This window comes from Streptopelia decaocto, assembly GCF_964273445.1.
Source record: "Streptopelia decaocto genome assembly, chromosome: 6".
In the NCBI taxonomy this organism is placed as follows: domain Eukaryota; kingdom Metazoa; phylum Chordata; class Aves; order Columbiformes; family Columbidae; genus Streptopelia; species Streptopelia decaocto.
This window is the reverse complement of record NC_138660.1, coordinates 25,117,472-25,138,470: the sequence shown is the minus strand read 5'-3', so window position 1 is coordinate 25,138,470 and position 20,999 is coordinate 25,117,472. Positions and strand designations below refer to the sequence as shown.

The 20,999-nt window shown below is 46.8% G+C and overlaps 1 protein-coding gene across 5 annotated transcripts in view; it reads right to left on the bottom strand.

The window, feature by feature from the left end:
• The window catches only part of MAP3K13 (mitogen-activated protein kinase kinase kinase 13), a 65,610-nt gene that overhangs the window by 4,912 nt on the left and 39,699 nt on the right, over positions 1-20,999 (bottom strand). For 3 of the 5 annotated variants that reach the window (XM_082056310.1, XM_082056308.1, XM_082056309.1), the window contains 11 exons: positions 18,557-19,125; positions 12,778-12,961; positions 10,898-11,089; positions 9,846-10,004; positions 6,850-7,008; positions 5,853-5,961; positions 5,331-5,440; positions 4,110-4,226; positions 3,595-3,732; positions 1,882-2,611; positions 298-368 (listed from right to left, as the gene is read on the bottom strand). In XM_082056310.1, coding sequence (XP_081912436.1) covers positions 298-368; positions 1,882-2,611; positions 3,595-3,732; positions 4,110-4,226; positions 5,331-5,440; positions 5,853-5,961; positions 6,850-7,008; positions 9,846-10,004; positions 10,898-11,089; positions 12,778-12,961; positions 18,557-19,052 — 2,465 coding nt within the window. In that variant the 5' untranslated portion in view covers positions 19,053-19,125. Of the gene's footprint in view, positions 1-290; positions 369-1,881; positions 2,612-3,594; positions 3,733-4,109; positions 4,227-5,330; positions 5,441-5,852; positions 5,962-6,849; positions 7,009-9,845; positions 10,005-10,897; positions 11,090-12,777; positions 12,962-18,556; positions 19,126-20,999 lie in introns of all 5 variants that reach the window. The other 2 variants (XM_082056311.1, XM_082056312.1) reach the window with 2 other exon arrangements.

The following is a 20,999-nucleotide window of genomic DNA, read 5'->3' as shown; positions in this document are numbered from 1 at the left end:
AAGTCTGGTTCTGGTGAAACAGACACAGCAGCTTATTTTTATAGGTTGAATAATGTTATCAAATGTGATCAAGTTGTGCTGCAAACAGCCTGCAGCAGAAAAGCTGTGCTGGAGAAAACATCTCGGAACAGGCTGAAAACCGCGGGGGAACATGCAGGATCACTGAGGGCAGACTGAACGTGATCCTGTTCTTCTGCCAGCACCTTCCTGTTTCAAAGCTGGTGTGCAGCTGCTCTGACAGTTCTCCTCCTGCATTTTGCCCCACCAAAGAGAGATCAGAGTGAATTCACCTTTTACCTTTGCCTACGAGGAAACTCCACTTCACTGTCTACTTCGCCCTCTTCCTCCTCCGAAGAGTCGTCACCACTCTGGCAGAAAACAAGGACAAGAACGGGGTCACGTTTGTGAAAGAGCAAAACATGCAACTACGTGGCTGCCCCTTGGTCCTGCAGGACAAAGTTGCTGTGTCAACGGGCTGTAGCAATCTAGACCAGAAAATAACCTGCATATCAGGGAAAACTGAGTCAGACACCTTCTTACCAGGACATTATTTCAGTCAGTCTTAACGCTGCCATTTCGGAATTTGGAGTGATTGACTGAAATACACTGGAGTACTTTAGAAGGCACTGAGTACATAGCGTTCCGGATTTTTTACAGAAGGAAATCAAGCAATTAGCATCATGCTGACATCCACATAAATTACTGAGCTGATGTGGCACTCTCGGCTTCACGACTTCGACCCTTTTCTCCAGAGCAGGATGGGGGATGCTCAAACCAGTGAGCACAGAGCCTTTTATTCTCCTTTTCCCATCCAAACCCACTCCTCCACGCCTGTTCTTTTGCAGCCACCTTCTATCCTATCCCGCCTGCCAACCCCTGGTTCAGACTCAGCTTCTATCTCATCCCATCCCCCTGTAATAATCTCCTCCTCCTCCTCCTCCTCCCTTTATTCTGGGCTCAAATCACACTCTTGGCCTGGTGCTCATCCTCTTTACCTTCACTTTTCCACCCAGGCCCCGTTTTCCTGACCTTTGACTTCACTCAGACCGGTTCCTAATTCTCTCACCACCTGGATAGAAGCAGGAGGAATGCAGAAAAGCTGTTTCTGTACAGCTGTGCCATAACATCATTTTGACTCTTGGAACATCTTCACAAAATATATGAGAACTATGATGTTTAATCAAGGGGGACAGTTTCTGGCAGGTGCAGCAAAAGGCACGTCTCCAAGACCACAGCAAATGTTGGATTTCTGTTCCGAGGAACAGCAGTGGTGCAGATTCTCAATAAAACCGGTACATGATATTTAAAAGAACAGAAGAATGCGTTTGTCCCTTCCTTTGTTTTCAGAAAGGCTTGAAAACGTTTTGAGACTGTTTCAATAACAATTCAGGAGACCAAGTTTCAGCTCAAACAAAAAACAGGCTAAATTGCAAGTAGCAGAACCAGGCCCTATCAAAACCACATCTGACAACCCTCATCGTTAGCAGTATGCTCCAAAACGCCTACAGTACTGCTCAATAAAACTGACTTGAGAAGTATGTCTAGATCACAAAGCAAAGTTCAGGTAAGCATGATCTCTTTAAGATAAAGCTGTCCATGTAACTCTGCTGCTCTGTGCGCGGGAAACATGGCTTTGCTACCGTCCTGCACCCAGACACTGGCCTATGCTGTCACCTTGCTGGGGTTGGAAGGGACCTTAGACAACACCTAGTTCCAAATCCCCTGCCATGGGGGCTTCCACTGGACCAGGATGCTCAAAGCCCCGTCCAACCTGGCCTTGAACACTCCCAGGGATGGGGCATTCACAGCTGCTTTTGATGGGGAGAGAAAAGAGGAGAAAGCTCTGTTTTTTTTTTCCAAAACACTGTGCTTTGGCCTTACCTTTTGAAGGGGTCTTGCTTTGCAAGGCAGCACTGAGGAAGCCCCGTGCTGGGGAGAGCCGAGCGCAGCCGCTGCCGTGCCGAACGCCTCCTCCTCCTCCAGCTTCTCGATGAACTGCGCGTTTTCGTACAGGGAAGCGGGCGCTGGCGACTGAGAATGGCTCATCCCCGTCTCAACAGACGACATCTGTACCTGACCACTGTCCTCTTCCCTGCACTGCAGGCAGGAATTGTACGGATCTGTTTCACAACACTCCCAACGATTGGCTTTGCTCTCTTCGCTCTCCAGGCTGCGCCGGCAATCCGCTTCCATGGCGGTGGAGATGAGATCGGGGCTGGACCCCGACATCCGCCTCTGCGCGTGGTTACTGAGGGGGCTCCGCAGCGCGGCTGCGGGGCCAAAGTACCGTAAGTTGTTTGCGCAGTTGGCGATATCTTGTCCATGGGCATGGAGCCGCGAGTGATGGCCGTGGGGATGCTGCTGCGGTACACCGGGGTGATGAGAATGATTAGGAGGTGGAGGCGGGGATGCATCATCCTGCGCTGGCTGGTTTTTCAAGATCCCTGCGAAATCATTGTAGCTGCCTTTGCTGTTCCCTCGGCGGTGGCGGGGCTTGCTGCGGTAGCGGGTTTTGCCGCTCGGCGTCGACATTTTGGGACTTCCTGAGACTGGGGAGCCGTTGGATGCTGCTTCTGTGCTGGGTATGCCCTCTGACTTGAGCAGATCTGGCCTGAGAGACAGTGAGCAGAACGCACACATTTAACCACAAAAATGGCACGGGCTGGGAGCCGGGCTGAAGAGGCAGCTGTAGCCTCAAGCACGTTTTCTTCCTAAAAATCTACAGGCTCCCCTCAGCTGTTTAACTTCTGCATTTGGTTTCCTTTGATCCTCTCCACTCAATGTCCTTTCTGTTCAGCCCATCACGCTCTACACTCCTTTCTTGCGGCTTTTTCCAGTATCTGCCACATACTCTCCTTTTTCTACTCTCATTTTGCTGTTCTGCTCCCAAAATAGCTCCCTCGTAAGACCTTGGTGTAGGGCACGTCTCTGTGTGCATATACAATGCTCAGCACAATAGGGTCCCAATCTGCTGATGGTTATCAGCCTGCTCACTTCAGAAGCACATGTGGATATTAATTCAGAAGTGATTATTCACTGGTAATCAGGACTCTCTAACTCCCAGAAATCCCAGAAAAGGGAAGAATAAACCAGACAGCTCATCATTAAGAAAAGAAATCTTACTTTCTGAAAGTCACGCAGAAGAGAAATAGCTGAAAGGACAGCATGAATTCCCAAACCTCAAATCCCAATTTAATTCCTCAGCAATGAACCCATCCTCCCTGAGGACTGGCTGGTTTTCACAATCCCTCACCCTGCTAATTACCACTCAAGTCAAGGATGATCTAACTGCTCTGTGCTTGGACAGGCAGGAATTCGAGACACACGTTAGACAACTCCTGTCAAAGCACCATCATCCGTGAAAAAATCTTGTGGACCAAATGGTTCCAGAGAGCTGCCCAGGCAGAAGACACAGCAGCATCCATCCCCTTTACCTTCAGATAATTAAACAATAGTGGCTCTGAGGATCAGACCAGGCCCAAGAGTGAACCCCCCTTTGTCTTGTGTTGTTGTCAGAATCAAAGGGACATAACCTGCCTGCTCATCTGAGTGGGGATGGACCGCTGGCTCCTGGCACAGCTTGTTAATTCTTACCGTTTAGTCTGGCTGCCTGGTTTATGGGAGACCCCTTTCCTCTTCATCAGCTTCTCCACTGTGTTGGGGTGGATTATTGGTCTGACCGGGTGGCGTTTGTAAGTCCCAGGGTATTTCTTTTCCACTGCTTGTTCCCTCCTGAAATATTGGGGAAGAAAAATCAAATAAGAACCAAACACACAACCCAACAGACAGACGAGTTCTCTCTCTATCCAACTGCAGCTCCTGCTGGACAGAAAGACAGCTCCACTGTGAGCCTGCTTCTCAGCCACGGCTGGTGCAACACAACATGCTGTTCTGGGAAAGGACACCAGCATTTTCTGAATTCTCTCTGCAGAGATCAGGCAGTTGGAACAGGGCCCTGGATCACAGTCCAGAAGCAGCACTGCTTTTCTCTTTGTTTACCCTAGAAGCTTGTCAGAGGACACTAAATCTACAATCACTATGCGGTTTAGAAATGAAGCACTGTTTTTTTCCTCCTGTACACGTATGCCATTACGACCAGAGACACGTACTTGATGAGCTCCTTCTCCCGGACCTCCAGCTGCAGCATGATCGCGCTGAGCTCCATGTACAAGTTGTTGGCTCGCTCCAGCTTCCTCTCATAGTGTTCGCGGATATCCAGTGCATGTCTGAAAATCGGAAAAGCCGTTATTCCACAATCTGATGTCCATGGACCAAGAGAAAAGAATAAAGGAGAAGTACAGGTGCTTTAGGAAAAGGCCTTCTAACAGTCCAATTTGCTAATTGTATTGTACTTAATCCCAGACAGAGCTAACAGTAAATGACAATTAAGAGCTTGATACAGCAATGAATGATTCTGAAAGCATTTAACAGTCTTGAAAGAGTGGCAACCTTCTCACTAGAGAAGCTGCAAACGCCTCATACACATCCACAAGCCCTTTGGCCAAGGTCTGATCATCCTGTTTGCACAGAGAAGAAACTAAGTCACCTTCTAAAGAAACAGAGGAGGTCGTCATCTGTTTGTATTTCATAAAGAGAAATATTGCGCTACAGCAGTATTGAATCCCAGCTGAAAGATGTGACCATCCAAAACTCCCTAGGGCTGGGAAACACTGATCAGCAACTATTAATACATCCAACTGGCTGAACAAGGTTTCCTTCAGTTTCAAAGGTTTGACACACAACTGCTACTTGCTGGTTGATGTTGCCCTGTTGTAACTGTATTTGCAAATACATACCCCAGAAGATAACACTTTCCTAAATAAACATTCTGCTTTCACTTTTAAGTTGGTTTAATGTTCAAAACAAATGTCAGTGGGCTGATAGTGTGTTAACTTCTCTGGAGATAAAGAATCCAAAGAAGGCATCAGGGCAGAGAAAGCTCACGGCAAACTGCAAGATGCATTTTCCACTGAGATGGATGTACCTGCTTCAGTGCTGTTTACACAAACACCAAAACTAGGACAGAAATATTCCCTGGTAAACACACAAGCCTTTGCTCCTCTTGCCTGGAGCAAACTGTTCACATCACTCAAGTGCTGGGACAGTTCCCACTGCGTCTCTCTCTATAGTTTTTCCTCAGCTTGTTTCTGGACTCACAAGGAATTTAGGCTGCCCGAATTTATGGCACCAGGAATACCGAGTCCTGTTTAGGGGTCCTCAGTACAACAGGAGCAGAAGAAGAAAAGAGGAGGGACCTGGTCTCGTTTAGCGAGAGAAGAGAAGGCTGGATGGAAAAAGTGTGCAGCAAACATAAAAGACTGTCAACAGACCTCAGCTCTTCTCGTCGACGGCGAATCAATTCTTCATCTAGCCGGTGGATACAAGTTCCTTCACTTTTAATTTTCTCAAAGTGCTTCTTCACTTCTTCTCTCCATTCAGCCTAGGGAAGCAATTTATTTGCAGGTATTTACAAAGGATTGTGATCCCTGGTTGCACCAAAGAAAAACTCTTGGGCAACATTCTTTGTATCTGCAGCAAATTACAGGTTTGGGTTGAAAATGTGTTTCTGTTAGATGAATTATTTTGGCTAACAACAGCAGCACATTTAGTTTCAGCATTTTCACGTGGTATTTCTAATTTTGCGCTCCAATTAGACAACATTTTCTTTCCTTTTGCCGTTTAAAGTAAACAGGAAGGCTTATGATTTGGAAACGTATATTCGTGACAACGATGACTGTCACTAGGGTGATACTAACTTGATTTGCCCCTTGAATCCTTGCTTCTCTCAGCTTTAATAAACACACCCACATCCCCAGGCCCACCCCAAGGCTGCCTGACCATCCTCCGCTCACCTGGGATTTGAAATAGGTTTCCTGAGGAGTGGCCAGCACGTCAGCAGATGCGATATCCAGGTGCATCAGTGTCTGCCGGAAAGAGGGACGGTTCCGGGGCTTGCTCTGCCTGCAGTAAAACAGACATGCAAGTGTGAGATAAGGTTAACGTTGCTGGCTTCTCCTGCCCTTCGGAAAGCGGTTCTGACAGAACATACACTCTGCATCGTGTAGCTGACAGATTAAAGGAGCTTTTCTTGTTTTCCCTTTTGCTGAATACGAGTTTATTGTGCTAGAGTTGGTTTGTATTCAGTTTTTGGTTTGTGATCATAGAATCATTTCAGCTGGGAGAGACTCTCAGAATCATCGAGTCCAACCATAACCTGACTCTGGCACTACCCCATGTCTCTAAGAACCTCGTCTAAATGCCTTTTCAACCCCTCCAGGGATGGTGACTCCAGCACTGCCCTGGGCAGCCTGTTCCAATGCCCAACAGCCCTTTCCGGGAATAACTTCTTCCTAACATCCAATCTAAACCTCCCTGGCACAACTTGAGGCCGTTTCCTCTTGTCCTATCACTTGCTATTTGGGAGAAGAGACCAACACCCAATTTTGATGATGTATTCTGAAGAATAAAAAAAAGAGATTAAAACCATTTAAAATAGGGTAACGTGAAGACAAAGTGAAAGACAGGATACAAACTGAAACTGTTCCTAATTTGTTTGTCAAGAAGAAACAGTTTCCAGCTCATTATCCTGTTAATTTCCAAATTCCCCTGCTTCCACTAGGTGGGGATACAAGTGTAGGGACCTGCTATTCAGAGCTGCACCAACCGCTCCTGCTGTTTGCAGCCAGGCAGAGCAGTCTCAGCACCAACACTGCAGCAGCTCAGGGCCAGGGTAAAACAGCCACCTGAAAAGGTCCGGAGAGGCTCTGGCCTGTTTTCCCCCTTCGTGCCATCAGTAAAACTCATGGAGTGGGGAAATGCTGGAAGATTACATACACTCCTGGCTCTTACCAGGTCTGCTTCATGAGGATTTTGAAGCCATCGGGGCAGGTGGAAGGGACGGGAAGGTGGAGGCTGTTGCTGCCCACTCCCCAAATGATGGCCGAAGAGTCCACGTCTTTGTAGGGAATCTCTCCAGTGAGCAGCTCCCACAAAACGACCCCAAATGACCTGATGAAGAAACAAACCAGGAGAAAAAAAAATCCGCATGAATTCAATCCAACAGAAACATCTGGAGCTTGGAAAAATCACTATTTGATTGGTGAAACAGAGAACTAGGTAGGTCTGATCTGAAATTATGAGTAGGTGCAACAGTGTTCTTTTAACCAAGAGCAGCTATTTCACACATCAAGTAACTCTTTGTGCTTTGCCCCAGCGCTGGGCTGAACACCAAACCACACTGGACTTCACCAACCCTTTCCTATTTCTTTTTGAGATTTAAAAAAAATCCTGAAAGTACCTTTATATATATATATAGATTAAATCTTATTTCTGCCAGACTTTTGACTGGTTTTATTGATAAGAACAGATCTACTACAGTGCAGAGAGAACTGGTTACCGTCTTCGAGACAACACACCAAAGGTGGTGTTTTGTGGGCTTTTGTTTTGCAGAAGTCTAAAGCTCCCTCTGCTGTTTCATGTACTCCTAGGTACAAGTTTCATGGGTTTGAGACTCACAGAATCCCAGAATGTCAGGGGTTGGAAGGGACCTGGAAAGCTCATCCAGTGCAATCCCCCCATGGAGCAGGAACACCCAGATGAGGTTACACAGAAGGTGTCCAGGCGGGTTGGAATGTCTGCAGAGAAGGAGACTCCACAACCCCCCTGGGCAGCCTGGGCCAGGCTCTGCCACCCTCACCAGGAACAAGTTTCTTCTCATATTTCAGTGGAACCTCCTGTGTTCCAGTTTGCACCCATTACCCCTTGTCCTATCACTGGTTGTCACTGAGAAGAGCCTGGCTCCATCCTCCTGACACTCCCCCTTTCCATATTGATCCCCATGAATGAGTCCCCCCTCAGTCTCCTCTTGTCCAGCTCCAGAGCCCCAGCTCCCTCAGCCTTTCCTCCCACGGGAGATGCTCCACTCCCTTCAGCATCTTGGTGGCTGCGCTGGACTCTCTCCAGCAGTTCCCTGTCCTGCTGGAACTGAGGGGCCACAACTGGACACAAGATTCCAGGTGTGGTCTCCCCAGGGCAGAGCAGAGGGGCAGGAGAACCTCTCTGACCTACTGACCACCCCCTTCTAACCCACCCCAGGTACCATTGGCTTCCTGGCCACAAGGGCCCAGTGCTGGCTCATGGTCACCCTGCTGTCCCCAGGACCCCCAGGTCCCTTTCCCCTACACTGCTCTCTAATAGGTCATTCCCCAACTTATACTGGAACCTGGGGTTCCCTCATTGCTACAATTACTGAAATAAGGAAATGAAGAAACAAATGCAACAATAGTCATATGTGCCAGTATGAAAACCGCATGCAGTCTCATCTGATATTTCCTTTGTGCTGAGGAAGGCTAAAGAAAGAAAAAATTAAGATAACTCTATTACAAGAAGTGAAAGACACAGGTAAGAAAACCCACTTTGCCTCTCTTCCTTAGTGAAATGACCAGTAAGGACCAAAACCTTAATTTATAACAGCAAACAGTTCTTTGTTTTATTTACCATCTTCACCCAATGAAACACCAAACAGGTAAAAACAAAATGCTGCCGAGAACCAGCACATGACCAACATCTTACTGCACGTTAAGGACCAGGCTGCAAGGCGAGGTGAGGCCAGGTGAAAAGCGACAAGTGTGTTTCTGGCTTGTACTGGTATCAAGTTGCTTTTATTAAGTATAGAAGCACATCTAAGGAACAAACTGCCTGGGTCTGAACAACCATCAGCTGGGAAACTTTGTGTGCTTGCATGCTTTGTGAAAAACGCTGCACTTTCAAATCATGTCGGGGAAAAAAAAACACCAAACAAGCAGAATTTGAACATATATATGTTTTCCTGTGGGCTGCAGGAAAGCAGGGATCCAGGTGGCTGAACAAGCTACCAGGAAACCCCATCTGGTTTCAGCTTTGTTATGATTAAGAACTGACAAAGGATTTTCAAGACTTCTGATACGATTATAGATTTATTTTTTTTTAGCATGCTGTTAAAGATGAGAGAGAGCAGACATATAAGCAGCTTAGGAACTGTTCTCATTTTTGTCAGCATTCATGAATGTCGCTTTTACTCATTTTTGGGGAGGAATGGATGTCAAGGAGCAGCTGGAGCACCCAGCAGTGCAGCAGACTTGAGAGGAACTTGCACCAAAGGCACCTCTAGGTTTGTACCACAGAGCAACAGCCCTGAGTCCCTGAGGAAAGGAGTACAGAAGCGCGCACAGCCCTCAGCAGAGGGATAGGATGCTCCACACAATATTCCTGAACCTAAGGGAACAGAAAGCTCAGGGTGGAAAGCACCACGTCTGACTCTGAACCACCCGTGGCTTGGACCTGCAGCAGTAAAGGAGGTGACAGCACTTGAAGCTGGAAAAAAACTCAAGGAGGAATATTCATCCTGACTGTAAAGCAGCGAGAAGGTTGCCCGTCCTGGCTACTGACATCAAATAACAAGGCAAGAAACAGAGATGCGGTTCCCTTGAGGACCCTGAAACCTGTGGAGAGGCATCTCAAAGGAGCACCCAGGCTGAGTCCGCTCTCAACGATTTTTAATATCATGGAGATCTGAACCTTGCTTTGTGTTCTTTTGGACACAGAGTACACACGGGATGGAAATAGGCACTCAAAACTCTTACAATGTATCCTGGTTTCCTCTCTCTTGGATCCAGAGTTAGAGTCACTGGACTAATCCTGTGGCTGTATGAACAACAGCCAAGGCCAGTGTGCAGAAAGGAAAAGGTGGTCAACTATAGCAAACTATCCCCGTGCCTGGGATGAGAAGAGAGAGACGAATATGGAAGCGCTGGGAAAACAAGCGGTTAAACAGAAGGTGAAGATACTTAAACGTTAATACTACTCACCAGATATCCACCTTTTCAGAGACAGGCTCATTGCGTATCACCTCCGGGGCCATCCAAGCCACAGTTCCCGCAAAAGACATTTTGGTACTTTTATCGCTGAGCTCTTTAGATGTACCAAAATCTGAAATTTTTACTGCATCTGTGTGTGTAACTAAAACACTGGAAGGAGAAAAAAAAATAAAGAAATTAGCATTTTGCAACGTTTCTTGTACCACAACAACCACTGGGAGTAAATCCCTTCTTAATCAACACAAACAGTGGAGGCCACACTATTCACAACTGCAGCACAAGAAGAAAGATTATGTATTTTTGCCAATGAAAGCACACTCTTTCTTTGGGGTGGCTGTGGTTTTTTGCCTCAAATGCATTTCTAAAACTATTATCTTAAGGCAGTCACAGTCATGGAATCATAGAATCGTAGGATCATTTTGGCTGGAGGAGACCCTCAGGATCATCAAGTCCAACCATAACCCAACTCTAGCACTCATGTCATGTCACAGGCTAATAATGATAAACATCTAGGGAATAAGAATATAAACAGTCACATAGTTTTAGTCAGAAAGCAACAGAGAAATGAGAAAGACATATTCCAGAAAACCAGGGAGATAACAAAAGAATAAGCAAGAAGGAAAAATAAAAAAGGAGAAAGCAACAGAATATTTAACTTTCGAAAAGGACCAGACACCATCACATCATTAGAAATATCTCCTGGCTGCAATTTCTCATGTAAGGTACTGGTAAAATTTCCAGTCTTGTTGAATTGCAGCACTGGAGGGGAGTGCCAATAAGTGTCATTAGTTTCACTCCCATTACTTTTGAGAGTGAATGTTGAGAGCTTCACCTTGAAAAAAAGATAATCACAGAATCACCAGAATGTCAGGGATTGGAAGGGACCTCAAAAGATCTAGTCCAATTCCCCTGCTGGAACAGCTACACCCAGATGAGGCTGCAACACCTAGATGAGGCTACAATGCTGCTTTTGACCCAACTTTAAACTATTCCTCAAGGAAAAACGACAGACCACCACAATGTTTAAGTAGCTAGAGACTCACTTTGGTGACTTGAGGTCGCGATGGATGATTTTGTGAAGGTGCAGGTAATTCATGCCACTGGCAATCCCGGTGGACCAGTCCACCAGCAGCCGCGGGGTGACTTTCCGCCCCGCTCGCAGCACTTCGTAGAGCTGCCCGTGCGCACAGTACTCCATGATGATGCAGTAGCACGGGGCTTGCGTGCAAACTCCCCTGGCAGAGGAAACACGTGGCTGGTGAGGATCAGGAGACCCAAAGTCCCAGAGTGATTCTCAACAGGGAGAGTAACCTATTAATATTTACTGTGCCAGCGCAAGGCTCTCTCTCCCAAACAGGGCATGTGTCCTGCATGCTTTGGGCAGGAGGAGCCTCATTTTAAAAGGAAGGATGCCCGCCCATTTTGTCATACAGACAGCATGTTAAAACCTTGGCTAGGGGACATAAATGAACGGCTCTGTGGCAGCTGCACATCCCCTTGAGATCTGCCCCTTGACAGCTCTTTTAGCACCTTTTGTGCCCCACTGTGCCTGTCCCCACGTACGCACCAGGGTGGTACCAAGGTGCTGATAGTCACATCCTCCCCTACCCTGGGTCAGGGTGATTTCACCTCCACCAGATGGTGGGTAACGGGACCATGAGTCAATTGACGGGGTCATTAGCACAGGAGGTGCCCAGAGTAGCTGCAAAGCTTCCGGACCACGTTGTAATGCCCACAGTCACATCTGACCAGGCTACAAAACGGGGTTCCCACCAAAGGCCCCCTTGGAGTGGTCTTCTCGGAGCAGCAGGTCTGTGAACTGGAGCCCTCCCCTTAGACTGGGATGCTGTCTAAGGAGACTTTCCAGGATTGAGAACACCTCATCTCCTCGTTTGTTGAGTGGTTATTTACTGGATATATCCTTGAATGAGCCCTCGCCTAACCCAGGCGAGTGATTATTTCTTGTGGGTACCCTGGAGTCAGAGGGCTCTGGTTTTGTTTTTTATGAGTGTGTGCATGCACACTGTGGATCCTCATTATTCTTATTTTGCTGTACCCCAATAATCTCCTCAACTGATATCCTGTCCAGGTTTTGTTAAAAACAAGTTTCTCTTTTAGTGAATTTGCCTGTTAGCTAAAGCTTCATATCAGCTGCATTTTCCTGGAGAACCAGACACATGTTTTGGTAAACATAGCAATGGAATGCAAAGTTATTGATAAGGACAGATTCACATCTCGCCAGAGGGGCAACGAGAAACAGGTGACCAAGAAACTGTCCAGCTGAGTATAACATCCCATTTACATGAATACTTCCATATAAAAGTGGGAGATCATGAGGATCTCGTCCCTTTTTCCCTTTTCCTTATGGCCGACATTAGGAGAGGACCTTGAGAGTCGTCCCTGCGAACTGAGGCCAGTGACAGACTGAATCCAGCTCCGGTTGGCTGCAGAGTCCAGTCCAGGACTTTGAGTGTCGGCTCTGCAGTTGCTCAGACTTTCAAGATTGGGTTTGTATAGTTTGCATTATTTTTCTCTATTTTATCAGTAGCATTAGTAAAACATTTTTAATTTTTCCAACTCTCCTCTCTCTGTCCTCCTTTTCCTCCCAATTGCCCGTCCTTAGTGGGAAAGGGGGAGAGGAAGGGGCTGAAGGGGGAAGTGGGGGAAGAGGGTGTTAACAATACATCTGCCACGGTTTTATTGTCACCCCGCAATCAAAACCCTTGACATATCGGAACCTGTATTTTATGTTGTCAGAGTACTAACTAATTGTATAAACCCTGTTTCTAGTTGGTTTATTGACTGCACTTTTCCAGCCAGAATAAAGTCTGTTTTGGAACTTGTCCACCTAAAACTTCGGGGTGCCTCTGTGACAGGCTCTTTCCTGGATCAAGGTATGTTTTTAACGAGTTTCGCAACCTACTTGAAGGCGATGATGTTTGGGTGCTTGAGCTTCCGCAGGTGCTTGATGTCGGTTTCGTTCTGATCCCTCACTTTCTTGATGGCCACCTCCTCGGCGCGGAACTTGCCCAGGAACACGGCTCCCTGCGCGCCGCTGCCCAGCCACTGCAGCTCCGAGATTTCCTCGAACGGCACCTCCCACGTATCTGTGATGAAAGAAAAGATTCAGACCACAAAAATATTGTGCCGCAAGACGACAGCACCTGCCATCTCGCTTGCATCCCAATGTGGACTTTTCTGGGGGTGCAGATGGCATCTCCCCACAGCACTGTCACCTCCAGACTGTTCTTTCCATCCTCGCAGCTGCTTTTCGGCAGAGCTCAGCAGCCTGGCCCACCCCCCATAGGAGCCACTGACACTTGGTAGGTGACAACTGGACATCCCAGGGACACGGGACGGGCAATTTAGGGAGCAGGGCCTCAACTCCAATATCAAATCATGATGGTATCTCTTATAAACTACATGACTACATTGAAAAAACATTGACAAAAAATATATATAGAGGGGTTTTTCCCTTTTAAAATAGAAAATACAAAGCAATGTCAGAGGTGGCAGCTTGTAAAACAGACCAGCAACCACTAAGTTACCCAACACAAAGCACACTAACCACCAGCACCGGTCACAGAAACAGGTCTTTCCCACAACAATATTGTGTGTATCAGTGTCAAACAGGCAAAAAAAAAAAAAATCTTAGGGGATTCCTCCTCTTAGGTACCCGCATGCACAGTGTAGGGATGCTGCCCGAGGGGTGATTTCTGAATTGATTTCTGAAATAAAAGGAAGTCATGCCTGTGCAGGTCCCTATTTCCGATCACTACAAAATGTGTCTCCTCATTTCATCAACGGGGATTATGCAAAAGTGCCCATTTTAGATTCACCAAAAGGAAACTTATGTGCCCAAACTGCGTCTGGACAGATTCTGACTCAAATCTTTCTGCTCACCAACCAAACAAAACCAACAACATCACAAGAATTTCCCTCAACTCCGCAGGGCAAAGTTCAACCCTAAGCACGTTTCTTTGCACGAGTCTGTTTTTCATACTGATATATCCGCGTACAACCTTACATTGTACAAAAATATTAAGACAGCACAACTGAAATGCATTATAACCAAGGAAACCCAGCAACCATGGGTTTTCCATGGATGATCCCTACCCTCAATTTCCAAGAACGCTATGGCACCACGAAGCTCATACTGCCTACCAGCAAACGTGTCCTTTAATATTAAAGCCAGAAATGCCTGTCCATGTAAGAAACTAATAGAAACCAAAGTAAGAAATGCTGTGACCACTATCTCAACCACAGGACACTCAAGTATTTTAAAATGATAAGTGTTATTCTTCACTAAACAACTTGAGCAATTTTTTGTCACAATACTTATGACTGGTATTTGATGCAAGTCACCTCGTGTTTATTTGGTAAGAAAGATCCTTCCCCACATCCCACTCGCACCCTGGTCACTAAGGGCACGGTGCAGGGAACATATTTCAGTGTAGCAACAATCACTGAAGCATCTGGGAGTTTCAAGAACAAAGAGCCAAACCATATATAATGTAGAATGCAACAGTCAGACAAAAATGCTATATGTCAAGAGGCCATCAGCAATTCGTTTGGCTCCCAAGACATAGCAAGGACTGAAAAGCTTCCCAATGCTGCCGGTGGAGAAAAGCGCTGGACTACAGTGAAAACCAGGGTTTGTCAGCAGTAGTGGTGCGAACCTGCATTTTCTACTACAACCCAAAGCCGCTGATTAAACAATACATCTAAATTACCCAGTGTATGTGCTGCCTATGGCTCCCTGGGACCAGCCTGAGGCCACCAAGCTGGGAAGGGTCAGTATCACACAATTAGAGGGGCAACAAGCAAGGCTGGAAAAGGGAAGACTCAACGCACCGCCAGCTGAACACAGCTAGAAGCTGAGACCATGGCCATCACCTGGAGCACGTTGTAAAGCCCTCCCGGACCCATCCGAACAGCCCACAACACCCTGAAGCAAAGAACGGTGAATTCCGGCTGTCCCGGCCACGGCACATCCACACAGCGGGTACAATGAGAAATGCACCACGCGAGACGCGATGCTGAGATCTCTGTCATCTCAACCGACAGCTTGAAACAGAAAAAACAATTAAATAAACCAGCTGCACAAACTTGGGTATGTGGCTATGATGAATAAGTCAAAGTGCCCATCCAGAAAACTAACATGGTGACTAGAAGATACAGCTGGACACACTGATCAAGACTCAACGGTACCTTGTTCAATAAGCTTGTGAACATTGCTCGGCCAAGCATCCCTTGAGGTTGCCCGGGCTCCAGGGCTTGCAGCAGCAGAGAGATGAGGTTATCTCCTATCGGGATGGAGAATTTTGGATTCCAGACTCTTTAGGGCCTAGAGGAACCTGTGGGCCGCTTCCCCTAAACAAATTAAAGCGTAATAGCAGCAGGAATTACGCAAGAGCTTGCGTTTCTAAGGTGATTAAGAACCATTTGAGCAGAATGATGGGAATCTGTTTCCCGTGGGGAAGAAACACAGGAGCAGCCTGAGCCACTGAGTCAATCTATTTGAGGCAAATTTTTGCTGTTTGCCAGCGCTGGCCGCTCGCCAGCATTGGCATTGTGACAAGAAGCGTCTCTGGTTTGCAAAAAACCCAAACACACAAGCACACTTTGCAGAGCACCTTACTCTCAAGGTTTACACAAAAATGCGTGTGTTGACGTTAAACACGTAACTTGTGAAAGGGAAGGTGAAAGCAGCGCCTGAAGACAGATTCTTAATCCAAAGGAAATGGCTCAGGAGGCAAATGAGTCCACAGAAAACACAAACAAGTCTTACTATAAAGTGCTATAGCCACAATGACCCAAATGAAGCAACTGGCAGATGTAAATTAAAGAACTAAGAATCTCCCTATAAGCACTCAACAGCTTTTAGAAATCAGTGCAAACAACTGGAAAAACATAGTCAGGAGTGATTTTAGGAGTCAAGCAGCATATGAGCAGCATCCACAGGCAACGTGAAGTCCCCTGGGGCTACAGGTCCCAACCGGACTCCTATTCCTGTTGTTGATTGCTCCTGGATCAGGCGTCAAGTAGGTGTTTCATAAAGAGGGGGGCGGGGGGAAATCATCTGCACAGATCTGTGGCACAAGCTCAAAGCTGTAAATAAGCTCCCAGGATTAAAAGGCCACCACAAGCTTCTCTTTACTGCTGGAGGAGCCAGGGACATTTCCTCAGACTGTCTTCTCCAAACGCATTGCAAACACAAACCTTGCACCCTCTGCGCTCTTGCTAAAAGAGAGTAAAAAGAAAAGCAATCACCTACAGCATTACTAAACTGCTGGCTCCTATGTAGCTGATGAAATGCACACAAAGAAGATTTTCTTGTAGCAAGAAGCAAGAATGAGATCATCTGGAAAACAGAATGTGAATATTCTGACAAAATCCTCAAGTTTTAGCACAGAAGCAGTTTAAAAGGGTTTATCCTTGAGTAACAGAAGCATGCTACTACCATCAGAGATCTGACCAGGTGATCAGCTCCAGAGGAAAGAAAATATTTGTTTTCTTTTCACTCTCCTTTTTGACTGTGAAGACATTGACGATGCAGCTAAACCAGACAGGCCAGCAGAGACAGATCACGATTAATCTTCAGTCTTAACCACATCTGTAGCCATTTCAAAGTTGCCCTTTCAGGAAGGGCCTCATGCCAACAGCAAACTGCAAAGCGTCCGTGAATCTACAGCTCCGAACGTGCTCGTGACAATGAGAACAGCGTGACACTTCTGTGCATACGGCGAGGAGCTCTATGTGCGCCCCACAAACACAGCAACGCGCTCAGCTGCTCATTTTCATTAGCGACTTTCACACAAAAGAAAGCATCCCCCGTGGGCCATCAAAGCACATATTAAACCTCGGTCTCCAACGCATCTGCCGTCCCAGTTATATGCAAAATATGATCTCTTGGCCTCACAGGTAGTTTTCCTGGCAGCACGTGCTGGCTCCGCAGCTCTGGGCGCTGACAAGTCTCACCTGGTAAAGCGGCGTTTGTGTGGGACAGTCACAGCATTGCCGGGAGCTGCCGATGTAAGCGCAGCCGTGTCCTTTCCTCGGGAAGTTCCGGCTTTGCTTAAAAACACTGAGCACCCAAACCAAAGCAGCGTAACACAGACATACTGACACCATGGTGCAATCACCCCAATGGTGTTAATTCTCCAAGGAATTTTCAGTCACCTTTTCTTATTATAGACTTGATCACGTGTGACATACCGAGTTTACGATGCTGACAAAACTTAGAACCAAAGGATTTCAAATCTAAGTAAGCCCTTGCTGAGCACACAGGTCTGATGGATAAGAGGCTCAGGAAGACACCTGCCATTCCAAAATGCAGGAGCCTTTCCCTGCTCAGAGCCCTGACCTGGAAACACCTGATCTGAGGAAGGAGGACTGAGATTATTTGATTCACCCAACATGTTACCGAACAGCTCTATTCCCTTGGATTAGGAACTGTTCCCCAACCCAACCTTGAGGTTTAAATATGAACCTCTCAGATGGGATTTCTGTCCGCATATCTTATAATTTACATTTTGATTGATACGGAGTCGTGATCACAGCAGTACAGGAGACCTGTACCCCACGGTATGGTAGGCTGGCCGGGCTGTTCCCATTTTCAATAATCCTCAACCATTTCAGCTCATTCATTCTAGTGACAGTTTGGTCTGTTCCCATCTGCCACCTCCCCTGTGCTAGGGGAGAAACTGGACACCAAAGGCAGAGCATGTTCTGCTCTTCAGCTTCCAGTAACTCCTAAATACACGTGTATGTGACTGACTGGGACATTACTTATTCCCAAACAACATATTTTATATATATATTTATAGTTATACACACACCCACAACTATTTATATGCACACACACTCTTAGACGTTTACGCAGCTATATATCTAAATGAAAAAGCTATAAACGCTAAAGGACATGTTTCTGGAAACATAAAATTACTCCTAAACAAGACGACATAAAAGTACATGTAGTCTGCGCATAGAGAAGCAATAGTACTGCTCTTTGGTGGCCAACTGGAGACAACCTTCACACCCACATGCAGGAGCAGAAATGCTTGTCAGTGTTTTTCATCTGGCATGATGAAAATGCAGAGGTGAAGTAGCTGGTACAATCCATGTGTTCAACACAATTCTTTCCGACTCTTGACTGCACCACAAATGACAGCAGTTGGCTGTACAGTGCAGGATTTATCATATTATCACAGAATCATAGTGGTTGGAAGAGCCCCTCAGGATCATCGAGTCCAACCATAACCCAACCCTACCACTAACCCATGTCCCTAAGAACCTCGTCTAAATGCCTTTTAAACACCCCCAGGGATGGTGACTCCATCACTGCCCTGGGCAGCCTGTTTCAACACCTGACAACCCTTTCCATGAAGAATTTTTTCCTAATATTCAATCTAAACCTTCCCTGGTGCAACTTGAGACCATTTCCTCTTGTCCTGTCACTTGCTACTTGGGAGAAGAGGCCAACACCCTCCATGCTCCAAGCTCCTTTCAGGCAGTTCAGAGATCAGAAGGTCTCCCCTCAGCTCCTGTTCTCCAGCTGAACCCCCCAGGTCCCTCAGCCACTCCTCGTAAGACCTGTGCTCCAACATTTCTCTCTGCAAACTCACAAAAGGGCTGCACAAGACAAGAACGGTCACATGGAAAGCTGGGAAAAAGCATTAAAAGTCTGCTTCCCTACTCACCTTGCTGCTGCAGTTTGTAGTCTGTGGAGTAAGCCTTGCCTATGATGTTCCACACAGGCCTCAGACAACCGAAAAGTCCCTCAAGAAACCCACCGCTCCCGCTGCCCGACCGGTTGAACTGGACTTTAACGTCGTCCGCCCCGCCGTTGCTCTCCCCGTCCATAGCGCTCCTGTTGCCCTGAGGAATGGCTGTTTCCGACTCGTCCTGCTCCCGCAGCTGCAGCACGCTGTTCTCAAACTGGTCCCTGGAGTCCTCGCTGATGCTGGTCAGCACGGCGGCCGTCACCGGGCTGCTCGCATTCTCCATGAGGTCCGTCTGCAGCAAGCCCTTCTCGCGCACGTCCTCTATGAGCTCGGGGGACAGGTGGTTCCCAGTAGGTTCATCGTGTAACCTGCTGAAGTCTTTATCTTCACAGAAAGCTTTACCCATCGAGTTTGGAGAGGAAGACAAGCTCAGGCGCTCCTGAGTGCTGGCCATGATGCCGTGAGTGTGCATCAAGGAGATGGTCTGAGTCGGTACTTAGAGAATTAGTACAACATGATTCAGATGTGACACGGGGACCCAGTACCTGAAACGAGAGGAAAGTGAACAACTTTCAAATTTTTATTTAAGTGTTTTCACTACGTGCACTTTCACAGAGGCGAGCTGATAATTAACCAGACATTCCAGACAACTGCTGATACTTAGTAAACAATTACTGCCCTAAAAGAAGCAAATAAATTATTCCAACAGAAACTCCACTCTCAGTAACCTACTACAGGAATTGCCAGGGAAACAAACACCACAAATTTTAAACAAAAGCCTGAAGGCCAAAACCCTGAAAGACTCTCGGCAGCAAAAAGCAGTTTCTTCATGGTTCCTATAGCATTTATCAGGCTGAAGCTGAGCTCCAGGTGTTTCCCCACTCAGGTAAGGTCTGAGCCCAGTCTCTGCATCTGGAACTGCCCACAAACTCTGGATTCCTCTGCAAACCCTTGAGACAAGATGTAAAGAACTGAAGCACAGTGACACAGGAACACCAAGCCCACCAAGGGACAATCAGAGCCCCAGTTTAATGCTGCCAAGTTCAACCTAGCAAGACACGTTACATTCTCTAACCATGTAGATGTCACCCTAATAAACAACTAAGACTTATGGAGCTCCACAGGAACTGTATAATCTCCCTCCTTCCACAAGCACCTTGTCCCGCTGCTCTGTTTCCCCTCTGCAGGAAGGGAAGGCTGAAGAGGGGGGAAAAAGATAAATGGCATTAACAGAAACTACTGTGTTAAAAAGATCAGTCACATTGGGTGCAAAGTCCCGGGCTCCGCAAACAGCCCCAGGGAGGAAGAAAGAGGTGGTCAGGCTGCACAGAGCCAATCAACGGGGAACAGCTCGGCTTCTCAAGACGAGGTCATTGGAGATCAGACCTTCAGCCTCCTGGGCTTGGGTCCCTCTCCACATGGGAACAGCCAGAAGCCTGGTTTACCTTCCTGTATTTCTGCCTGATCACATGGGGAACGACGTATAGGCTGCAAACTTCATTCTTTAAAAAGAAAAAGCAAAATAAGTGAGGCAAAAATTGCAGTACAGTCCATGCTACTAAAGGAGCTGAATCAGACTTGTCCGGGAAGCTCAAGCTGGTTACTCCTGACCCGCCTGTGACCAGCGTTACAGCGACTGATCCCCCAGCGACCGCAGGAGTATGGTTCCTACTACTAGTAGCAGTCATATGAACACAGATTTTGTTGTCAATATAAAGGAAAAAAGGAACAAGTTTCAGACCTGAACAGAATTTCAGAAAAATAGCAAACCAACTACAATTCATCCCTCCTGTGCGTTGCCCCTGCTCATTTCCAAAGGGACAAGAGAGACAGAGCGAACCGTGAGCAGCATTCCTACAGAGGAGTCTGCTTGTCATTACACAGTGTAGTAAGAGATGCAAATACAACGTCAGCCAGTTTCCCCTGCAAGGAAGCCTAGAGTAAGAACCAAAATATGATTTGGGGTAACAGCATCCCAACAGCATCTCAAATTTAAACAATGGGAAGTGCATTAAGGATTAAATTGGACTTGGAGAACAAAGTTATTTTGCTGGTACACAACTCTCAAAATACACGATCTAATAAAGGCTTGTGTTTTTTTCTACATAGTTTTCTGACTTCACAATCACAGAACCATTTCACAAGATCATCGAGCCCAACCATAACTCAACTCCAGCACTAAACCATGTCCCTAAGAACCTCGTACATGATCATGTAAGATTTAACAGAGAAAGAACAGCTTTTCCTGTACATTTTCCTAGTTTCTACACAAAGAATCTCTTTTTCTGATGGAGTTCGGGCAAGCTGTGTGCGTTTTCTGCGCTGTATAGCAGGCTGATGGCAGAAGCACAGGCACATTGGCTGGAATGCATCAGGACCAAGCTCCCTCCTACCTGCCGCCGGGATTCACTACACAGCT